The 24,371-nt window shown below is 43.6% G+C and overlaps 1 protein-coding gene across 1 annotated transcript; it reads right to left on the minus strand.

Moving 5' to 3' along the window:
- Nucleotides 1-4,348: 4,348 nt before the first annotated feature.
- myt1a (myelin transcription factor 1a) lies at nucleotides 4,349-24,049 on the minus strand. Its single transcript, XM_061840848.1, is given in 21 exon segments — nucleotides 4,349-6,845; nucleotides 7,593-7,736; nucleotides 9,742-9,845; nucleotides 9,987-10,078; nucleotides 10,181-10,402; nucleotides 10,852-10,989; nucleotides 10,991-11,068; nucleotides 11,274-11,342; nucleotides 11,749-11,811; nucleotides 13,798-13,955; nucleotides 14,082-14,297; nucleotides 14,391-14,593; nucleotides 17,423-17,637; nucleotides 17,704-17,817; nucleotides 18,985-19,075; nucleotides 19,385-19,504; nucleotides 21,011-22,054; nucleotides 22,183-22,403; nucleotides 22,507-22,575; nucleotides 22,651-22,720; nucleotides 22,811-24,049. Coding segments are annotated over 21 exon segments (3,630 nt in total). The 5' UTR covers nucleotides 22,866-24,049; the 3' UTR covers nucleotides 4,349-6,701.
- Nucleotides 24,050-24,371: the final 322 nt, after the last annotated feature.

Below are 24,371 nucleotides of genomic sequence, written 5' to 3' on the forward strand. Positions count from 1 at the left end.
AGTATTTTTTTAACCATTAAAGAAGTAAAGAACAGTATTTTGTTTGTCATTTCAATGTTTCTATTCCTCATCTTTAATAGTAGTTACATAGAACATTTGCGTATACGTACACTTTTATTAAGAATCCTCTGCACTTTTGAAGAAGTAAAGCATCAGACTGCAACAATGACCAATGATAGCTCGTTGAATCATGAGTTACTGTTCCACTCCAGTCCTGTCGGTGGCAGTCATTTTGCATTAGAGAGGTGGGGCCAACTGCTGAAAGCATCCAATTTCATACGGTAATCCAGGGGTGCCCAGACTTTTTTACCTAACATCTACTTTAAAAGCAGTCAGCCTCTCACGAGCTTCCAACAACGGGAAAGATGATGCGCCTAAATCGTTTAAAGGTTAATGTTATGGTGTCTCCTATATTTAAAATGGAGAATTAGCTTTTTTGTGCACTGTATTGTCTGTGCTTTCATCCTGGATCAGGCTGTACCAAGGTGGAATTTTAAAATGACACACAATCTAATCCTGCACTTTCTACTTTGGCTTCAGACCAGACCTTTTCCACTCGAAAAGAGAAAATCTCACCCAGTTTAACCACTTTTTCTTCAATTATTCACATACTCCGACAGTCATTGCATCTTAAAACAACAGCATTTCTTTTTTTAACTTTCTCCACTAATATCGAAAGTGAACATAAGTAGCATGTCTAGCTCGTCTTTGCTCTACGTTGCCCAGACTGTGTTGCGAACTAAAGCAGCGGTGGTGGACGCTGTCATTATAAAACACATTGATGGGCTGCATAAGTACTGTAACGTTTGTAATTATGAGTGTACGTCTTTAAGAATGGGGGGGGTGTAAGGTAAACTAGGAAAAAGAGTGTGGCAGAGCAGCAGTCATAGTTAGAGAACGTTCCGTCTGCTGCCTAAAAGAAACCAGTGGCTTCTTTTAATTTTTTACAATACGTATGTGAATTGTGCCATTTGATGAAACAACCTGTCATCCCTCACTCATTGCAAAATGCCACAAACTGAACAGTTGGATGTTATACTTTCAATTTGCAGTGGATTATTATTTTTTTTTTTTTTTGCGCGCAGTGCAGAATATCTGCAAAGAGACTGCATCAGCAGTGCACAATTGCACAGTTAAGAGGGAACAATGGCTGATGTCTCTTTTTTTTTTTTTTTTTTTTTTCTCTCTTTTTAATTTTTGCACGCCGTCCCACGATCGACTTTGACGCCTTGAGCACCCCAGCTGTAACCCATGTCTAGGGGTTGCCTCAATAAATCCTCATGAAAGAGCGGGGAAAACAGTACTACGCAGGGATTTTATGTGAGGACAACGGGAAATGCTGCTTTACACTCGACCAAGTCACCAAGCAGTCAAGTGTTTGCAGGTATTCAGAAGCCAAAGCGGGTCTGCAGCCGACAAAAGTCAGTGCAGCTCTGCTGTAGGGTTGTCTCAAATGTTTTTAGAATCCATAATTTTATTGATTTTTTTTTTTTTTTAATCATTTAAGCTTATTGTAAAATCTTTTTTTTTTCCTGGTTATTAGCTGGCTATAAACCAGAAACCAGTCTTTAATGATGAATAAAAAAACAATAGTATGACACTAGCGGGTGTGGAATGGTGACGCAACTGGTAAGAATGTTGGCGTCAGAGTTCTTAGGACCGGGGTTCAAATCCCAGCCTGCACTGTGTGGCAGTTCCATGCTCTCCCCGTGCCTGGGTGGGTTTTCTCCAGCCCGTAGGTGTGATTGTGCCACTGTTGTCCGTCTCCGTGTGCCCTGCCTTTGGCTGGCAACCAGTTCAGGGTGTACTCCGCCTCCTGCCTGATGATACCTAGAATAGGCTCCTGCGCTCTTCGTGAGGATAAGCGACTCAGAAAATGGATGGATGGATGGACACCAGAGGAAAGTGATGTTGCACTCACCAACTGTTTTAAAATTCTTGGGTGTTTATTCATGTTGAGGGCTACTAGTTTGACAAAGTACACAATTGAGGCTGGTTCAGGTTCAACTACATGTCACTTGCAGGTTCTTCATACCACAGCTGCAAATAAACATTTAAGTAATACAGTAAACATTTTTTCCCCATAACTAATGATTTAGTCATTAGTTTGCTCAGTGACATGTCCGAAGTAGGCAAAAATGTTGTTTCCAAAGTTTAAAAAAAAAAAAAAAAAAATGCTTGAAAATCTTTTGATTTAACACAAAAACAAGTTAACATTTTCTATATATTTTTTTTAACTTATTTAGGACAATCTCATTAATCCTCTTGTCTATGTCAGATTTGTATTCTTCAAATGTAATAAACGTCAGTTAAATTAAATATTAGGTATTCATAAAAGGAAGCACCAGTAAATTAAATGTTTCATCTATGTTCAAACTTCAGAGCTTGAACATTTTATTCAAACCACTAAAGCTAAAATAACTAAGGTGAAAAATGTGGCCATAGTTAAAAAAAAAAAAAAAAAAGTTGACCCAAAAGGGCAAAACCAATGTAAATGTAAAATAATGTAAATGTAATGTAATTGCCCTGAATCAGGTATAGAGAAAAAGAAAAAAGACCAGCGTCCTGAAATCTGAGAATTATTACTCTAAATTTAGAGGCTTAAAGTCCAAGGATTTTTGAAAATGTGAAGTCTCAATAAAAAGTTACAGTGACGAAAATAAGTATTTGAACAACGTGCTATATTCCAAGTTCTCCTACTTAGAAATCATGAAGGGGCCTGAAATTTATATTAGAGGTGGATGTCCACTGTGAGAGAGATCATCTAAAGAGACAAATCCAGGAATCACAATGTATGATTTTTTTAATGATTTATTTGTGTGATAACGCTGCAAATAAGTATTTGAACACCTGTCTATAAGGTGGAATTCTGACCCTCAAAGACCTGTTAGTCCGCCTTTAAAAGTCCACCACCACCACTCCATCTATTATCCTGAATCAGATGTACCTGTGTTAGGTCGCTAGCTGCATGAATACACCTGTCCACCCCATACAATCAGTAAGACTCGAACTTGTAACATGGCCGAGACCAAAGAGCTGTCCAAAGACACCAGAGACAATTTTGTACAACTCCACACGGCTGGAAAGAGCTACGGAGAAATTGCCAAGCGGCTTGGTGAAAAAAGGTCCACTGTCAGAGCAATCATTAGAAAATGTTAGAAGCTGAACATGATAGTCAATCTCAATCGCGGTGGAGCCCCATGCAAGATATCACCTCGTGGGGTCTCAGTGATCCTTAGAAAGGTGAGGAATCGGCCCAGGACTACCCAAGAGGACTTGGTCAAAGGTTTTGTGCTCAGATGAGACCAAAATGGAACTTTTTGGTGATAATTCCACTCAGCGTGTTTGGAGGAAGACGAATGATGAGTTCCATCCCAAGAACACCATCCCTACTGTGAAGCATGGGGGTGGTACCATCATGCTTTGGGGGTGTTTTTCTGCACATGGGACAGGACAACTGCACTGTATGAAGGAGAGGATGACAGCGGCCATGTATTGTGAGATTTTGGGGAACAACCTCTTTCGCTCAGTCAGAGCATTAAAGATGGCTCGTGACTGGGTCTTTGAACATGACAATGACCCGAAGCACACAGCCAGGAAAACCAAGGAGCGCCTCCGTAAGAAGCATATCAAGGTTCTGGTGTGGCCTAGCCAGTCTCCAATAGGAAATATTTGAAGTGAGGTGAAACTCCGTCTTTGTCAGCGACTGATCTCGAGATCTGTGTGGAGGAGTGGGCCAAAATCCCTCCTGCTGTGTGTGCAATCCTGGTGAACAACCACAGGAAATATTTGACCTCTGCAATTGGCAAACTTTGGTTTTGTCAGGTGTTCAAATACTTATTTCCAGTTGTATCACACAAATAAATCATACATTGTGATTTCTAGATTTTTCTTTATCGCTTATCTCTCCCACAGTGGACATGCAGCTACGATGAACATTTCAGACCCCTCCATGATTTCTAAGTGGGAGAACTTGCAATATAGCAGGGTGTTCAAATACTTTTCTTCACTGTAATTAAATAATTTGATCACTCTTTTGTCAATTTATCAAGTAACTGTGACAGGGCTTCTCGTCTGACCTTCTGGCTTTGACATGACAGGGTTGTTGACCGTTTCAACATGACTTGACAGCGGCTCTAAATCTTTGCCCGGCATAATCGGACATCCAATGGGCGGCCAAACTCGATGTGGGGCACGGAAGTTTTTCCTGATCCTGATCCCCACCGCCACCACCCCAGAGACCCAACCACGAGTATTTGTACCCGAGCAACTGAAAGGTAAATTTTCCATGTGTCACCTGCAAAAGACGTCGCGTTTTGGAGAGACGCCGTGCAAAATGTTGGTCAACGTTTATTTGAAGAACTAGCAAAGAGAATCCACACAGTCATTGCCACACGTAGACAAAAGTAAATATTCACGATCACGTTGTTTCACACATCACTTTGTTCGTCAACATATCTGTGCACTTCAAATAGTCTCAGTGGATTGCAAAATACTCCCAACACGTAGTAGTTGTCAAAATCATAAAAACAAGCACCAAATAAATAAATCAATAAATAAAAGTCATTAGTAAATCATTTCAAAACTTTCATATACAAAACGTTTGCATTTACTGTAAAAAGATTGCAGTATTTTAAATAAATAACTTTAGAAAATAATTCATAGTTGATATCTTAAAATATTTCCTTTGTTCATCAGTGCAGAGGAAAGTGTTTTCCTTCTCGTGTTTACTCGAGTTTCGTCTCCTGCTTTCACTTCTCAAGTAACACAAAAATAAATAGTGAATAAATAGTTAAAGACCCTGTAAAGTGATTTTTTTTTTTTTTACATTTCTTTCTAATTAAGACATTTGTTTGAGGATCAGAGTTGAAAACACAACTGTGTAGTATTCAATTGAGATGAGTTTTTCCCATTTCAGCTGATTTTTTTTTTTTTTTACAATTTTTTTTTCTTTTGGGGTGTGGCTAAAACAGAGCCCAGTGACACACTTGGGCATCCAGCATGAGTGGACCCCCCCCCCCCCCCCACCCCACCCTCCCCTCCATATAACAACTCTGGGCCTATGCCACAGGTGTCAAACTCAAGGCCCGGGGGCCAGATCCGGGCAGCCGCATGATTTTACGTGGCCTGCGAAGGCAAATCATGTCTATCAACTTCCATGATTTTTGTGATAATTAAAATATTTCAAATTGTCATATCATAAATGATAAAGTTGAGATATTGCAAGCATTTTTACGTTACCAAACATGAACAATAGTTGGAAAACCCATTACGCTTGATTTCTGATTCAAAACTAGTTCATAAATTTCACGTGTAAATATCCATCCATCCATTTTCTTCACCGCTTATCCTCAAGGGGGTCACGTGGAGTGCTGGAGCCTATCCCAGCTGTCAACGGGGAGGAGGCCACATGGAGACAAACAGCCGCACGCACAATCACACCTAGGGGCAATTTACTGTGTCTAATTAATGTTGCATGTTTTTGGAATGTGGGAGGAAACCGGAGTGCCCGGAGGCCTGGGGAGAACATGCAAACTCCACACAGGCGGGTCCAGGAATGAACCGGGGACCTCAAAACTGTGAGTGCAATGCTTTACCAGCTGAGCCACCGTACCTGTGTAAATATCGCGAGGCGAAAGATTTTCATGGATTCACAGTCATAACGGCACTCTGGGGGAAATCATAACATCATGCAGCCCGTGACAAAAATGAGTTTGACACCCTTGGCCTATGCTATCCGATTGCCGTTGCAATTTACTTTGTCACTGGGGGCCTCCACTCCCCAAGTGGGCTTGCGTCAGAAAGGGCATCCAGCGTAAAAACTGTGCTAAACCAATATGAGCGTTCATCTGAGGTGACACGCTGTGGCGACCCCTAACGGGACAAGCCGAAAGAAAGTAGGTCGTTAGCAAGATAGCTAAACTGTTAGCTTTCCCTTCAGTGTCTTCCGCGGGCCTACACGCCGACACAACACCAAGTGAGGGCGTAAACTTTGAATGAGCCTGCCGTCGGAAGCCTGTTAGCACGCGACCTAGCTAGTAACTAGCGCCTCTCGTCGTGACACTGCTCAAACACGAGGGCATAAGAATGATGCAAGACCTGCGGTGGTATTTGATTTGAGGGTCAAGCAGCCATTGTTCAGTGCGTTGAGTGGACACGCCAATACAATCGGACAAAAAGTCTGTATTGTTCGTGATTTTGAAGCCTAATGTAATATCAATTATTCATTCAAATTTAGCGAACTATTTAACGACACTCCCCCGTGGTGTCGAATTTACAAGACAGTCACGTTACAGGGACTTTAATAAATAGTAGACAGACATGATAATACGCGCAGCATGAATAAATATTTCATAATGAACCCAACATTTCCCAATGACAAATAGTTACACAGCAATAGTACCAATGAATATAGAAAAGACTAGTCCAGCAGGTGGAACGCCACTATGGTTTTTACAGGATACTACTGACATTATCGAGCGGACAGGATATGTTCTGCTACACACGTCACTCGCCGCCGCCGTAGCAGTTGGACTGCAGCGGGCCATCACCCCATAATCGTGTTCCCACTCTCATTTGTCCTAAAGCAACATGCAAACAGGGAAACTATACACAACAAAGAACCGATGGCAATGTTCCAAATGAGATGGTTCCTTTACTGACGCGCTCTCCGGGGGACGTCCGCGTCTCGCTCGGATCTCTCACACCTCTATTCCTTTGACTGCCTGGTTAATGGACTCCAACAGAGCCCGGTTCTCGGGGTCCTGGTAGCAGTCCTTATTGGTGAACATTTGAGTGAGGGTCTCCACGTAGCTGTCAAAGTTTTGCTCCGACAACGGCTCCTGCTGAACGCAGACAGTGGAACATTTCTTTTAATTCTTTTTCAAATGTTTGCATTTCATCCATTTTCTACAACTCTTGTGGTGATTAGGGTCGCGAGTCAGCCGGATCTGAACGAGTCTCCGGCCAGTCACGGGGCGCGTACAGATGAAAACAATCTCTGGGATGATCTGAATCAACAAATTTGGTTGCTTTTTTGTAAGGAAGATTGAGCAAGTTACTGTAAGGCATGTGGTTTTAGTCGGGAAAGGTAAGATTACTCAAAAAAAGTCCTAGCCTGGGCTTCATCTTGCGTTCCAAAAACATGCATGTTAGATTCATTCAAGACTCTAAATCAGCAGTCTCAAACTCAATTCACTTCGGGAGCCGCTTGTCACGCACCCGAGAGCTACGACCCCGCCGTGATCGGTAGGTACGTCAGCTCCGCACACAACACTGTAAAAGTGCCGTTCATATAAAACTTCAGGGCCGCACGATCATTGAACTTTCATCGTCAGGTGGGAGCCACAAAATATCATCTTGGGCCGCGGGCCGCCAGTTTGTCACCACCCTGCTCTAAATTGTCCAATGTGAGTGGGAATGTGTTGTCTGCATGTGCCTTGCGATTGAGCGGCGACTAGTTCAGGTTGTGTGCCCTCTCTTTCCCAAATTGAGCCGGGATAGGCTGGAAGAAAGACTGATGGTTCGTTTTGACGGTTCAAAATGTTACATGTCACTCGAAACGGCGATCGCAGGACATATGTGACTCTCACCATTGTCGGCAGACGGATGTTGGCCAGGCTCTGCATCAGGGCCTGGCTCAGACCTGACAACTCCAGAAACAGGGCCTCGTTTTTCTCTTCAATTTGCTGGTTTTCTTCCTCCATGCTCTTCAGGTTCTTCTCCATGGAGGAGATCTGGAACAGACACAATAGGCAAGCAGGTCAGCAAGTACTGGAATCCGGTCTTATGTAAGGTCCAGACATCTGTGGCGCTGCTCCAACCCAAGCAACGGTCAGGCAAGGGAGACCAAATGGTTGATTTTGGCTCAGATTCTCTGACCATCCCAATTGCTTGTTTTTGTTTTACCCGTAAACACCTGTCTGGTTTTCTCATTGCTTACACTTGTTAAGGCCCTTTCACACTGCACTTGTATGACGCCATTTATTGTGCGTGTGCACGCGCTGGGGTTGTGGTCAGCGTGTTTTGACATGAAGTGACACTGAGCATAACATCACCTGATAGAAAAATGTTCCATTCGATACCTTTGACGCAGTGACGTCAAAATGCTCCTCCAATGGGAGAGAGGCTGGCGGAGTGAAAATTTGGTGCAGTTGTACTATAGACGGCAACGGTGAAATGGAGGAAGTAAGATTAATTGCGGTGTCCCACTATGCGGAACTTTGGGTCAATAGAAAAATCATACATCGATACCACTTTGGAAGAGGCTGTGAAACTCCCTTTCAATGACAAAAACATCAAATTGCTGAGTTGCAATGAGTGGGGAAAGCCTCTCGACTTCCTTCAACATTTCCAAATGTGGAGTGGCCCCACCCCGTTGCCATCGTTGTTGCTATTTGACACGGTGGCCTTTAACGCTGAGGTGGTGGAATCTGAAAAGCTCTTTCCTGCAGTCACTCACATTTGAAAAATGTACAGATGTGGTCAGTCATGCCCGCAGATATAAAGTTACGGGTGTAGTCCACCAGTCAGGCCCGCAGATATAAAGTCACGGGTGTGCTTTCTGTTTGGAATTATGAGTGTACCCCTTTAAGAGCGGAGGGGGGCGGTGTCAGGTAAACTACGAAGTAGAAGTAGCCTGAGCAGCACCTCGTTGTTGTTGTTGGCTGTGGTTCACTGCGCTGGATCGGTTTTCATGTGCGCTGAGAGTGTGCGCAGTGGCGCAGCTTAGCGGGAACATTCGTAAAGATTACACAAAATAAGTCTTTCAATTTTCATGAATTTCTACTCGTGACTAAATTTTTTACGCGCGTGATTTTTCGTGCTCGACTGTGCAGATTTGTGAGTGTGATGGCGGATGGGCGCATACGCAGTGAGTGCCTTTCCTGACTAGTAGGGAAAGGCTTCAGGGCCGCGCGACTCTGAATAAAATAAGCAGTCTAGAGAATGGATGGATGGAAAATCTTTGACTTCAAACAAAAATGAAGGGGCTGTGTTTAAATTTTGGATCGCATCCAGATTAAAAAAAAAGTCAAAATCTTTGATCACTTGTCTCATAGTCAATGGTTTGTGTCAAGCTAAATAATTTGCTTGGATCAAAAACAAAAGTATTCTGACTGTTCTAATGCTTTTGGACGGAAGTGCTACTTATGCTAGTCCGGTTCATGGAGAGCAGTAGTCGAAGCAAATTGAATAAGGACAAATGGCTACAATGGGGACTGTCCATCCATCCATTTTTTTGAGGCACTTATCCTCGCAAGGGTCGCGGGAGTGCTGGAGCCTATCCCAGCTATCATCAGGCAGGAGGGGACGCCCTGAGCTGGTTGTCAGCCAATCGCAGGGCACATGGAGACAAACAACCAGTCCCACTCACAATCACACCTAGGGGCAAGCTAGAGTGTCCGATTAATGTTGCATGTTTTTGCGTGGTGGGAGGAAACCGGAGCGCCTGGAGAAAACCCACGCAAGCACGGGAAGAACATGCAAACTCCACACAGGTGAGGCCGGGATTTGAACCTCGTAACTCAGAACTGAGAGCCCAACGCCCTAACCAGTTGCCTCACCGAGCCGCCTCTTAGGACCGTCAATCGGATAAAATGTGTGGGTTGAGGTTCGAAAACAGTTGCACTGAAGTCAACTACGAGAATCACTACACTATGAGAGACCATCATTCAATGGCATATTTTTTAAAATTTGGTTTGAATTTTTCTCATATTTGCCAAGAAGAACAAAATCTCTCACCTGAGTGTGGAGGTTCACCATGTCAGCCTCCATCTCTGAATTGGATTCATTCAGATCGTTGATCTCCTCGTTGAGCTGCTTGATATCTTCATCATTATCCAAAACTTAAGACAAAGAAACGACACATTTCAGTACAATATTATTTTTGTTTGTGTGGCTGAGGTTTGTGGTCACAGAAATACAGATGAAGTATTGAAATACTAGAAATTTTGAGTAAAGGTAAAAATAAATGGGCGACGTCTTACCATCGCTAGCTCTGAATTTGGCAGTGATGTACTCGTCTCCAGGGAACTTGGCTTTCTTCTTACTGGCCAGTGCTCTGGGACAACCTGACAGACTAGGAAAAAGCATTTCATAAAGAAAAGATGAGTACATACCGTACAAATCTGGATAACGTGTACACGGTAGAGTATATCAGTTGGGGAAAGCTTCGAAATACCTGCGGTGCGTTAGAAAACTCCCATTCGCATGACCGGAACCGTCGCAGCCAGGCGTCGGACAGGTCGGGCCCTCGCTCTTGAACGTCTTCCAGGAGAAGGGGGCGCCGTTCAGGAGCCCCTCCTTCTGTCGACGCGCCGCCAGCGGGCAGCCATAAGCGCTGCGGTGGGTGGCGTACTTCCCACTAATATGCCCGAGACTGTCGCAGCCGGGGACAGGACACCTTGACGCCGCAAGAGTTCATTCATGTGGTTTTAAAAATCAAATATAGAAAAATGTCAACCCTGCTTCCCTAGCACATTTATCATTTTTGAATCATGTCACATGACGCTAGGCACCGCGACGTGCTAGCGGCCAGCACTTCTCGCTCACAGTCAACAAGTTGTGGGTTCCACTTTTGTCTCAGTCCTCCCTGTATGGAGTTTGAATCCACCGTAGCAAATAGCTGTAAAAATTCTGTTCTGACAACTTCAAACAAACTACTTCGGGATACATTTGTAGGTAGCAACATACCAGAAGTAGTATTGCTTTCTGGGTGGCTTTGCAAATCAATCACTGAGATCCAACGTAAATACAAGATCAATGCTGCAGACTGGTAAAAGTAATTTATTTCTGTCCATATTCAGCGCCGATCGGCACCACTCATGGTTGGGTTGGCTTCGGTTCTCTCACCTTAGCAACTCAGAGTCTTCTTTGTCGTCCTTTGCGGGGTTTGATTTGACTCCCCCTTTTTTGGCTCTTGGGCATCCGGACAGACTGGTACAGATGATGACAAAGGAGTTAGCTGATGCTAATCCAGAAAACCAACATCAAGAACATTCCATACCTTCGATGTGAAGCGTAGTTTCCCGTGATATGGCCTGATCCATCACAACCGGGAGTCGGACACCTACGGTGTTCAGAGATCCGTCTGGCTTAAACATTTCATGAGCTATTTGCACAAAAATATCTCCTCCAAATCATATATTTGGTTGACTAAACTGAATAGTTCATCAAAATAGATGGAATGTAAGAAAATGGGAAAATAACCATCAAAGTTAGCTAAGCGTTAAGAGAACATGATGAAGTTGAGAGGCAAAAGACAGCACACATACTTAAGTTCAGCTGTGTGGGCAGCCATGAGTGTCCGTAGTGATTTATCTGCAAGAGGACAGCCTGACAGACTGGAAGATTAGAGAGAATCTATCAGAAACAGGCCAAGAGGAGGCTTTTGGGAATGGAAGATTGAATGAAGCAGAGCCTGAATTCAACGAGAGCCTGACAAGACAGAGAGAAACACGTGTCTCTTTTCTATCTCGTCCCTTTTTGGGGGGGGGCAGCACTTGTCTTCACGATCCCGATCACGTGAAGCCTTTTTCGTGACCAAGGAAAAATGTCATCACCTTCAGCGAGATCATCATCTTAGTTCCACATGACCGGGATCGCTGAAAACACACTTTAGTGCAACGTGCGGATTGGTTTACAAAAGTGCGGAGAAAGCACCGTGCTGATGTTTACATTTTGAATGAAACACTTGAACTTACTCTCCACACTTGAACTTACTCTCGGGCTGGTGTCGGTCGGGCTTACCTTCGATGTGATGCGTAGTTGCCAGTGATATGTCCACTGCCGTCGCAGCCTGGAGTGGGACATCTGCAGTCACGGAAAGGAGAAACCGGTGTCAGAATTACAGCTCAAACTGCATCTGGTGCGTTTTGTTTGAAACTATGCAACTGATAAGTAAATAAGTATTTGAACACCCTGCTATATTGCAGGTTCTCCCACTGAGAAATCATCGAGGGGTCTGAAATTTACATCGGAGGTGCATGTCCACTGTGAGAGAGATCATCTAAAAAGACAAATCCAGGAATCACAATGTATGATTTTTTTTTTTAAATGTTTATTTGTGTGACACAGCTGCAAATAAGTATTTCAACACCTGTCTATCAGCTAGAATTTTGAAAACTGTACACAAAAAATTGCACAACTCCACACGGCTGGAAAGGACTATGGAGAAATTGCCAAGCAGCTTGGTGAAAAAAGGTCCACTGTTGGAGCCATCATTAGAAAAATGGAAGAAGCCAAACATGCCGGTCAATCTCAATCGGAGTGGAGCCCCTTGCAAGATATCACCTAGTGGGGTCTCAATGATCCCTTAAAAAGGTGAGGAATCAGCCCAGGACGACACAAGAGGACTTGGTCAATGACCTGAAAAGGCCTGGGAGAACCGTTTCCAAGGTGACTGTTGGTAATACACAAAGACGTCATGGTTTGAAATCATGCATGGCACAGAAGGGTCCCCTGCTTAAACCGCTTAAACCAGCACATGTCAAGGCCCGTCTTGACCATTTGGATGATACAGAGGAGTTATGGGAGAAAGTTTTGTGGTCAGATGCGACCAAAATGGAACTTTTGGTCATAATTCCACTAACTATGTTTGGAGGAAGCTAAATGATGAGTTCCATCCCAAGAACACTGTCCCTCCTGTGAAGCATGGGGGTGGTAGCATCATGCTTTGGGGGTGTTTTTCTGCACATGGGACAGGACGACTGCAGTGTATTAAGGAGAGGATGTCAGCGGTCATGTATTGTGAGATTTTGGGGAACAACCTCTTTCCCTCAGTCAGAGCATTGAAGATGGGTCATGGCTGGGTCTTTCAACATGACAATGACCCGAAGCACACTGCCAGGAAAACCAAGGAGTGGCTCCGTAAAAAGCATATCAAGGTTCCGGCGTGGCCTAGCCAGTCTCAAGACCTAAACCCAATAGAAAACCTTTCGCCCAAAGCTAGCTAGGAGACCCTCTGGCTCTCCAGTGACCCTTGTGAGGATAAGTGGCTTGGATAATGGATGGATGGATGTTGTGCTGTTATTAATGTTGCTATGTTTTTCATTTTTTTCTGGTTGCCGTTCAACAGCTGGGCTCTTACAGAGACAATATGTATGCCGTACTAGGGCTGCAACTACTACTGGAGAAAATTTCCTCTTGTGTTGTTACATACTTGGGCAATAAAACGGATTCTGATTCTGATTCACACGCCGACCTGCACAAGAACCAAGTAAATGAACCACTAAAGAGGCGGTAGTGACGTGTTATATTTACTGCGTTACATATAGTGACGTTCCTTTTGGGGTAGATTGCACTTGCAACATAATTTTTGCTTTGACTTGAGTAGTTTTTTTCCAGAAGAAACATTTCTATTCCCTGTTAGACAGAGCTGCATAATTTTTTATACTTTTTAAAAGTTTTTAATATACAGTATGTATCTCTTATTACTTGCAGAATCTTTTTGTCTTTGTTTCTCAGAAATTTTAACTTATTTAACATGTATGTTCTGGTTGAAACAATAACTCGGTAGTTACTTGAACAGTACCTCAGTTCTTGAATATTTTTTTTCTACTATTATTTTCAAGTAACAGAACTCATATCCATTTTTTTTGGCTACATGATCAATTTCTGCCTACACTACACCATCAGTGAGTTGTTTGAAAAGATCATTGTGATAATGTCACAGAAGATCCAGTGATATCGAAACAGTATAACGCAGAAATGCTTGAGTTGTTCCCCTGACCATGCCAAAAAAGTGGAGCACTATTTCAGGTAGTGGCGTTCAAATAATCCGACGGGTATTGAGCTTACACAAGGATCTCCTTTTTGCTGTCTTTGGGCTGAAACTTGGCCTTGAAACTGCTGGTGGTAACTTCCCCAGGGTACTTCCGCTCCTCCAGGTTCTCCTGGTTCTCCTGGTCCTCGTCCTCAACATCAGAAGAGGTGTAGGAAGTAGCTGTATAATCCACCTGCCAAAAAAAAAAAAATATATATATATATATATATATATATATATATATATGTATATATTATCCAGCACACGCTCTATGCACAACGTTGTTTCTTTGTCGTCTTGAAGTGGCTTTGCGTCGTACCTCATCATGGCCTTCCTCCTTTACTCCGCTTGATTTCGTAAAGTCGAGTGGCCCCTCCCACTCAGGCTGAGCGTGGCCCTGAGATAACACACCTATGGTGTGTTGAGAAGACGACGACGAGGACGACGAAGGCTCCGGAGACTGCATGCTCGCTCTCTTGCTTTTCTTGATGCTGAGGTCCAAGGTGCCGTTCTCGTCTACTTCAATATCCGGCTCCTGCAACGTTCCAATTCAACGGTCATCGATTGCCTAGCAGTTGCAGTTCAAACACGTCACAAGCAGGCTGTAATGGAAAAGAATCCGGCGTACCTCAGGGCAGGGCTCCCTGGAATTGGTGCTAAGGTTCTCCGGTCGTTCCCAACAGCGAGTGGACAGGTTGAGTATGGCCGTCGCTGCCATGTGGGCCGCCTCGGCGTCTTGACTACAGTCATACTCGTTAGAGGACAAAGTGCTGTTGGGAATGCCTCCTGACCCTGTCCCGCTTGGGGAAGAGGCCTTAGGGAAGGATTTAGCTGCGTGGGGCAGAGGGAGAGCGGAGGTTAGCTTCAACATTCCAACATTCCGTAGAACTACATATAAACATTTAATCACGCACACAAAAACAGGGTTATGACACTGGACGATAAGAGCGGCTTAAACATCACAGCACATCACAGCGATCCCGGCACAGTGACTGGGATGGCGTCAGAGCCATCTGATTGGATGCTTGGGGAAACCTTTGAGATGATGTTATTGCCAAGTGGTCTCGCTTTGCATCTTTGCATCTAGATGTTTCGTCTTCACTGTAATCAAATGCTTTTTTTTTGGGAACCTAATAAAGGCTAGAAAATGAAGCTTTTATTTTTTGGGAATGTAATCACACTGATTCTCGGCGTTCCCATAGTAACTTCGGCTAATCAAAGGTAAGTGAAACTGAGAAATTCCTGCAGTTGGCACTGTAGCAGAGGTTGCTATTATTCATCCACCGAGGGGGGGGGGGGCAGCAACCTAATGTGGGTGTATTGTTATGTGCACATTGGGTAGGTGTTCAAAGAACTGGTATTATGTGTTTGTATGGTATCGCGAATGTTCACTCAAGAACGTACAGTTGGTTGCACAAAGAAATTTGGACACAAGTATACTTGTTCAAGTGACCCAATTCAAATGTTTTTTTTTTTTTGTCCCATGTGATCTATTTTGATTATGTGCCATGGTTATGTAAGCAGAAATAATCAAGAGCACCTTGTTTTATTTTGCCTATTTTTAAATGTAGCTGAAGAATTACAGACTGCACATCATTTTGGGGCATTTACGTAGTTTTAATTTGAACCTGGACTGCTCACTGGTAGCTTTTCTGGTCATCAGCACCAAAAGCGGATCAAACAATTGCGATTTAAGCTGTTTGTTGTTGGAAATGGAAAATCTTTATTCATCAGGGCATTATAAATGTAATAAGTTTGGTGTAGTAAATAATTTCTTTGCATTTTATTTGTGCAAATCTAAAAAAGCTTTATATAAAATCAACATTGTGTAAAGATAAAAACCTGAACGCTAGCTGCAATTGGTCCTCAGGCCATATCTTAGAATTCTCAAAATATCCTGTAGATTATGATCTTCTGATCTTCCAGTAATGTTCTAAAAATGGACCTTCTTAAGTTCTAATTGAGGACTCTTGTTGTCAACAATCCAACAAGATCCCGTGAGGTGTTAGATATCCATTACCAGCGTTGGTGTGTTACAACAGAACCATTCATTCAACTTTGCCTACTTCCTGAATTAATATAGTTGAAACCAGAAGTTTACATACACTGTGCAAAAACACACATTTCATTTTTTGTCTTACTGTCAGAACTCAAATCAGACTAAAACTCTCATGTTTCTGGTAAGTCTGGATCACCAAAATTATTTAATTTTGTTATATGCCACCATAACGAGAGAGAATTTCTTAAGAGAATTTTATATTATTGACTTCAAGGTAAAAAATGTACATACTCAAAAAGTATAATGTATTTAAAGAACACGGGGAAGCGCAGATGTTGCCGTTATGGTTTAGGAAGCTCCTGATAGTTTAACTGAGGAAATGCGAGTTAATTGATGGGGACTTATTTAAGGACACACCACAAATACTCTGCTTCTTTGATTGAAATCATGAGAAAATCAAAAGAAATTTGTCAGGCAATCAGAGAAGAATCGCAGAGCTACACAGGTTTGCCTCATCCTTGGGTGCAATTTCCAGATGGTTGAAGGTGCCATGTTCATCTGTTCAAACAAGTCTATGCAAGTATAAACATCATGGGAATGTCCACCCATCACGTCTCTCAGGAAGGTCAGGGGCTCTGTGTCCCAGAGGTGAACGTGTTTTGGTCCAAAATATACGAATCAGCCCCAGAATAAGAGCTAAAGACCTTGTGTAGATGCTGGATGGAGTTGGTTATAAAGTGTCATTGTCCACAATGAAATGCGTCCTGCACTGACGTGGGTTAATAGGCCACTCACTGAGAATGAAGTCATTTCTCCCAGAGAAACATAAAGACAGATTACAGTTTGCAAAAAGAGATGAAGACAAAGATCTTAACTTCTGGAGACATCTCCTGTGTTCTGATGAAAATGAAGTGGAGCTGTTTGGCCATTATGACCAACGTTACATCTGGAGGAAAAATACCATAGCAACTGTAAAGCATGGAGGTGGCAGGGTCATGTTGGAGGGCTATTAAGCTACAGCAGGAAGTGGAACGCTTCATAAAATAGATGGCATCATGAAGAAAGAACATTACATGGAGATATTAAGGCAACATCTCAAGATATCAGCCAGAAAGCTCAAAATTGGCTGCATACTGCCAAAATGGTTCAAAAGTGGCTCGAGGATAACAAAGGCAATGTCCTGGAATGGGCGTCACAAAGCCCAGATCTGAATGAATCCAATCTAAGAATTTGTTGTCAGATTTGAAAAGGTGTGTGCGAGCAAAGCGTCTGACAAACCTGACTCGGTTACAGCAGTTCTGTCAAGAGGAATGGGCCAGGAGTCCAGCAGAGTATTATCAGAAGTTACCAAAAACGTTTGACCCAAGTCTTGCAGTTCATAGGACATGGTCCTCGATACAAAAGAAATATATGTACATTTTTGACTTTGAAGAACATATATAAAATTCTCAAAGAAATTGTCGCTGTCATTATTGTGGCATTTAAAAAGTTAAATAATTTGGGTGATCCCGACTGACCTGAAACAAGAAGTTTAGTCTAATTTGACTTCAAACAGTGAGACAAAAAATGTAATGTGTGTATGTAAACTTCTGCCTTAAACCGTATACAGTATATGACATATTATTAATTTTGCATTTCCAAGATTCCGACGTGTCACTTACATTTGAAGGCTTTGGGTGATGTTTCAGCGGTGGTTGTCTTTGGAACAAGCATACGTTTTCCAAACACCTGGACATCAAAGCTTGCATAGTCAAAAGACACCTTTGAGTACTTCTCTAACTCTTTCGCCAGGTTTGCCCGTGGTGTGGTGTTGACCGCGTTGGGCCCGTAGTTACCATACTGAGGGATCTCGAGCTGTTTCACAAAACACATGGGCCTAGGGAGAAAAAGGAGTCACCATACACATTTTGTCGGCGGATCCCTGAATAAAAAGGCGTCTCACCTGAGCACCCTGTCAGAGTTGGATGTGGGCTCGCTGACAGCAGCCTGTAGGTGGACCTGCTTGTCCTGGTTCTTGTTCATCTTAGTTGCCGCAGCAATAGGGCAGCCGGATAGACTGATTGGGAGCGACGCATCCAAATGTTTAGATCATAGGAATGAAAATGGACAGCAGAATTAATTATTGATTATGGTGACGGCCCTCCGAGAGCTCAACACACGGCATCGGCATTCAATTATGATCTTAAAACCAAAGACTGCAAATGACAAAAGCATTCGACAAATCAAACAATGCAAATTCGAACACTTGTTTAGTGTTGTTGCAAATTGGCCCTGTTTTTTTGTTTGTGTGTGTGTGTGTGTGTGTTTTTGGTGTGTTTTTTGACTGGGCCAAGGAAGATAGCGATACATTTGGATATAGATTATTGCAAAGCCGGGATTTTTTTCCCACTGGTTGACATTTATATTCATGCTTTAGCAGTAATTATTGTCGGACTCTCTACTTTGAGCCACTCCAAACCTTTCCAAAAACTTGATCAAGTCAATAGTCTATGTGTTACAGCACAAACACAACCACACACAAATGTTTTTTGTTTTGATTGTGCGGCATTGTGAAGGGTCACATTAATAAATGACGCTATGACTATTCTTAGTATGTTAGTAATATGTTAGATTAAAGCACCAATATATCGATAAAATAGTTGCCATTCCTGAATATAAGCATCAAAACACGATCACATATCGAATTAAAAAGAAAGCATAGAGAAGGTGCGTCAGAAAAGTTCCAGGACTGTTGTCAGAAATGAAATATTTCAAATCCAAACTACAATTTCCTTCATTCGGTCCTGGAAGGATTCTTCTGAAATCTTCCACGACTCCTCCCTCATCACGCCCATCTTGATGTTGTTTGTCGTCTACAAAACGAGCCTCCTTGATGACCTCGTTGAGCCTGGAATGGGTTCACACACGGAACCAGTTCCAGCGAGTAGGGAGGCTGCTCCAACCCGGCGATGATCTTCTTGGCCGGGAACTGTGAGCAGGCGCATTGACAGTTTTCCAGCCCCAAGGCGCTCCTGTTCTCACGCACGGAACAAAAGAAAACGCCACAACATCTCTTTATGGACCTGCTGGATGGGCATCTGGCCCGCATTGATGAGGAGAAGCGATAGATTTGTAGCTTGGGTCGGAAATGCTCTTTTGTGACACCAGTGCTGGAATTTTTTTTACGACACCGCATACTAGGCCACGCTCGACCACAGATGTCCTGCGCACGTCCGTTATTAACCTGCGGTGTGTGTTGCGGTTACTGTTGACGTGGCCTTGGCCTGTGCAGCCAGGAGTGGGACACTTCAAGACGTTCTCATACATGGCCAGGACTACAGACACACAGATACAAACTGTTCAGTCTGTTTAGATCACAAGGCGTACATTACGAAGAGCTATAGAGCACACACAATTGACAGTAGTGGCGTATTTAGCAACGTTAGTAGTATTAGTTTCAATAGTAGTACTTGTACCTGGGGTATATTAATAGAGGTGACATGATTACCAGTTCAACTGAAATATTTGAAACACATTAGCAAGCCTGTACTCTTGAAAACAGCCACTCTAGACAAGTATAGAAACGGGAACATGGAGTAGTTTACAGTGAGCAAGAAGTTTTATACCAGCAGAGTTGATCTTACTCTCTGGAGGAATTCTGTCCTTGTGGGGACATCCGGAGAGACTGCGATGGTGAGGGTACAGTCCGGTCACGTGACCTGTCCCATCACACCCAGGGGTCGGACACTTCACTTCCTTCTTCTCTGAATAGAAGGAGGGGTTGTTAGCAATCACAGTCATCCATCCATTCATCCAGAACACCGTGAATGATTGCTTTTCGGAATCCAGGTGACACCAAAAATAAGGTCATTAACCTCCAATTCATAAACTCTCGCTTTTAAGTGAAAATGTTCCGACGAGAAGCAAAAGGAGGAGAAATTGACATCGTAGGGCAGTGGGTTGGAGTACACCTTTTGACCAAAGGGTTGTCTGTTCATTTCCATGCTTGTTGTCATTGTGTTGCTAAGTAAGACACCTGACATCTTGCATTGCCTACAGGTGGATGTTTGGTCGTGGTTGGAGCGGCCACAGGCACAGAATAGAGTGTGAAAAGCGACATTGCTGGCCGCAGCTAACATCCAAACTGATGTACAGCGAAAATAATAAGTATTTGAACACCCTGCTATTGCAAGTTCTCCCAATCATGGAAGGGTCTGAAATTTTCATCGTAGATGCATGTCCACTGTGAGAGAGATCATCTGGAAAAAAAATCCAGAAATCACAATGTATGTTTTTTTTTTTTTTTTTTTAAACGATTTATTTGTGTGATAAAGCTGCAAATAAGTATTTGAACACCTGTCTGTCAGCTGGAATTTTGACGCTCAAAGACCTGTTAGTCCGCCTTTAAAAGTCCACCACCACTCCATGTATTATCCTGAATCAGATGCTCCTGTGTGAGATCATTAGCTGCATAAAGACACCTGTCCACCCCATACAATCAGTAAGACTCAAACTTGTAACATGGTCAAGATCAAAGAGCTGTCCAAAGACACCAGAGACAAAACTGTACAACTCCACACAGATGGAAACGGCTACGGAAAAATTACCAAGCATCTTGGTGAAAAAAGGTCCACAGTAGAAAATGGAAGAAGCTAAATATGACGGTCAATCTCATTCGGTTCTGGTGTGGCCTAGCCATTCTCCAGACCTAAACCCAATAGAAAATCTTTGGAGGGAGCTGAAACTCCGTGTTTCTCAGCGACGACCCAGAAATCTGTCTGATCTAGAGAAGACCTGTGTGGAGGAGTGGGTCAAAATCCCTCCTGCAGTGTGTGCAAACCTGGTGAACAACTACTGGAAACCGTTTGACCTCTGTAATTGCAAACAAAGGCTACTGTACCAAATATTAACATTGGTTTTCTAAGGTGTTCCAATACTTATTTGCAGCTGTATCACACAAATAAATTGTTTAAAAAAATCATAGATTGTGGTTTCTGGATTTTTCTTTTCAGATTATCTCTCTCACAGTGGACGTGCACCAACGATGAAAATTTCAGACACCCCCCCCCTCCCCATGATTTCTAAATGGGAGAACTTGCAATATGGGAGGGTGTTCAAATACTTATTTTCTTCACTGCACATGCCGCTCACTGCTTTTATTGATCATGTATTATAGCGCATTGGGGATTATGTCAGAGTGGCGTCACCATACATAAAACAGCGCGTTTATATTCTGCAGGGCGTGAACGTAAAAGCCAAGCGCAGTCTACCTTTGCTGTAGTGGGCGCTGCGTCGTCCCACCGCTTCTGAGCTTTTGCTGGGGCTGTTGTAGGACTGGTAGTCTTGGGAGCTCTGGGCCTCCTGATCGTCCTTCCCCTCCCCAGCCTTCAAAGCGATGGCCTGCTCCAGCAGCCCCAGGTTCCCCCGGGTCATGTCCCAGTTCTCGGAGTCGTCGGTGATCCCCGAGCCTTCCGAGATGCAGTCGCGGTCGTCGCCGTCGTCTTCTTCCTCTTCCTCCTCCTCCTCTTCATCCTCCTCCTCCTCTTCCGAGCGCACATCTATCACCACTGTGGCTGGAGAGGCTTTGCTGGAGCATTGGTCCTCAACCTCCTCCTCTTCCTCCCCGTCCTCCTCCTCCTCCTCATCCTCCAGCTGTACCTCCCCCCCTGTGCCTGCTTCCCCTTGCTGCTTGGCCTCTTCTCTCTCCCGCTGCTCTTCGCGTGCCTCTTCCTCAGTGACTGGTGCAAAGACCTTTTCTTCCTCAAGAGACTCCTGAGACCCTTGACTATGTGGACTCATCGAGTAAGGGGTATCGACCTCTTGAACGCTCTCTTCCTTGTTTTCTCCCACGGCCTCCTCTTCTTTCTGCTCCCTCTTTATCTGGTCCTGTGTTGACTCGTTGACCTGATGATGGATGTAATGTCCAGTGGAATACTGGTGATCAGAGTTTTCCTGACTTATTGTCTGTCTTTCCACTTCCCTCTCGCCTACAAAGCCATTTGTTTTTTCAACGTGTTCTTCTGCTTCATCCTCATCATCCTCGTCTTTTGTATGCTCAATCTCAGTCCTTCCGCAGACTCTTTGCGAGCGCTCTGCTGTCTCTCGTCTGTCTTCGTTTTCCGGAGTGGCATCCGTTTTCTTTTGGTCCTCTGCGGACAGCTGCTGTTCTCTTGCCAATTTCTGATCCCTACCGGTTTCCTCAGTCGCAGCCTCATTCTCAAACTCCAAGATGATGTTCTCTTCATCTTTAGTTGTAGCACAAACAACTGTTTCCGCTACTCCCGTGTCTTCTTTTATCAATAGGCAGTCGTTATCTATGAATCAAAATTCACATCGTGTTTATTCAATCATGTATTTTAACAGTCAGGATTCAGTTCTAAAAATGGGAGCGTAGACAACACGTGGAAAGAACCAGCGCCGTCTTTGGTATGCTTTGACTCACTTTTGATTGACTCTGGTCTACTGTTTGAAGTTTCCTCCTCTTTGAAGTTGTCCTCTTCTTTCTCCTTTTTTAGCTCCTCCTCCTGGTCCTCCTCGTTGTGTACGGCAAAGTCTTCTGCGTCCATTAAGGCCGTTGGACCCTTTTTCTTGGCAGAAGACTGGTTCTCCTCAGCAACTGCCTCCTCCAGCTTTCTCTTCTTCATGGTTGGACATCCCAGTGCGCTAAGACATTTCATAATGACTCTTTTTCTGCTTTTGATAGATTTGTCATAATATGTACCAGTAGAAGTGTACAGTGTGTGTCATACTTGCGATCCCCTCCTACCTTCTATGCCTTGAGTATCTTCCACTGACATGACCTTTGCCGTCACAGCCAGGGGTTGGACAACTGCTACTGACAAACGACGACACGTCACCATCAAGAATTCACAAAGCGTCACTGAATCTTCTGAGGAATGTAAATGCTCACCTCAGCTCATGCTTCATGTCATGTCCTGAGAGTTCTGACAATACAAAAAAAAAAGTTAAAACAAGTTTTACTGCCATATTGACATTATTTTTATAAGAACTGACTCACTCACAGGCAAATGTGATATCAAAAAAAAAAAAAAAAGAAGCTCAATATTGACCTCGATTGCCTTTGGAGCGGGTTCGTGTTCGAGTCTCTGTAGTGTCTTGGCTCATCTGGATGACAGAAGGATGTTAGTTAGCACTTTACGGTCACATGTACATGAAAGAAGCTTAAGCTGTCAAAGATTCCAATTAATCAAACCTATGAGAACCCTTCCCAGGTCCAATAGCAGACGTGTGATGCTCAATTTCTTAGTTTCGGCTTTAATTCGGCCCCAAGGTGTTCTGTCAGGTTGAGGTCAGGAATCTGCAGGCCAGTTGATTTCATTCACGTAAACACTGTCACCCATCTCTTTATGGACCTTGCTTTGTGCACTGGTGCAGAGTCATGATGGAGGAGGAAGAGGGCAGCTGCAAACTGTTCCCACAAAGTTGGGAGCATGGAATTATCCAAAATAGTGGCTCATTCTTTTCAGTGGAAGGAACGCTGAAGGATTCAGCATACCTTGGTCCAGCATAACTTGACAGGCCTGCTCAGGGTCCTGACCTCAAGAACACATTTGGGGTGAATTAGAGCCCCTAATTGAGAGCGAGTCCAACATCACCGTGTGATCTCACAAATGCAGACTAATGGACTTGTTGGTGAAGGAAACGGGTAATAAAGCAGTCATGGGTAAGAATATCATCCAGGAAAGAAAACCTGGAGGGACAGAAGGTGCAAAAGGATGGAAATGGATCAAGTGAATACTTTCTTCCAGAAGTGAAAGGAAGACCGGGTGACCGAAAGGAGTGAAGACAGAAGTAAAAAGGAGGATTACATCTTGTGCAAACGATGTCATCAGAATGAGGTTATTGACTGTGAGGAGATAGTTTGGCTGGATGACATTGGATGGTGGTCTGTGAGATGACTTTGGCGGTGGGGAGGAAAGTTAAGAAGACAAAGATGGAGCGAAGAACCATGTGGTGAAAGCTGAGAAAGGAAGAAAGCTGTGCGGACCTTCGGAAAGCGGTGAGACAGGAAAGGAGGACTACGACAGCCAAGGTGATCAGAGACAGGCAGGAGAGCGCTTGGTGTGTCATCTGGTAGGAAAGGGGAGAAGGAGACTTGGTGGTAGAACCCCAAAATACATGAAGTCATACAAAGAAAGAGATTAGCGAAGAAGAAGTGGGATACTGAGAGGACTGAGGAGAGGCGAAAGGAGTACATCGAGATGCGACGTAGGGCAAAGGTAGAGGTGGCGAAGGCTAAACAAGAGGCATATGAAGACATGTACACCAGGTCGGACACGAAAGAAGGAGGAAAGGATCTCTACAGGTTGGCCAGACAGAGGGATATAGATGGGAAGGATGTGCAGCAGGTAAGGGTGATTAAGGATAGAGATGGAAATGTGTTGACTTGTGCCAGTAATGTGCTAAATATATGGAAAGAATACTTTGAGAAGTTGATGAATGAAGAAAATGAGAGAGAAGGAAGAGTTGAAGATGCAAGTGTGAAGGACCAGGAAGTCACAATGATTACTAAGGGGGAAGTCAGAAAGGCACTACAAAGGATGAAAAATGGAAAGGCAGTTGGTCCTGATGACATACCGGTAGAGGTATGGAAGCAATTTGGAGAGATGG

This window comes from Syngnathoides biaculeatus, chromosome 2, assembly GCF_019802595.1.
Source record: "Syngnathoides biaculeatus isolate LvHL_M chromosome 2, ASM1980259v1, whole genome shotgun sequence".
NCBI lineage: Eukaryota > Metazoa > Chordata > Actinopteri > Syngnathiformes > Syngnathidae > Syngnathoides > Syngnathoides biaculeatus.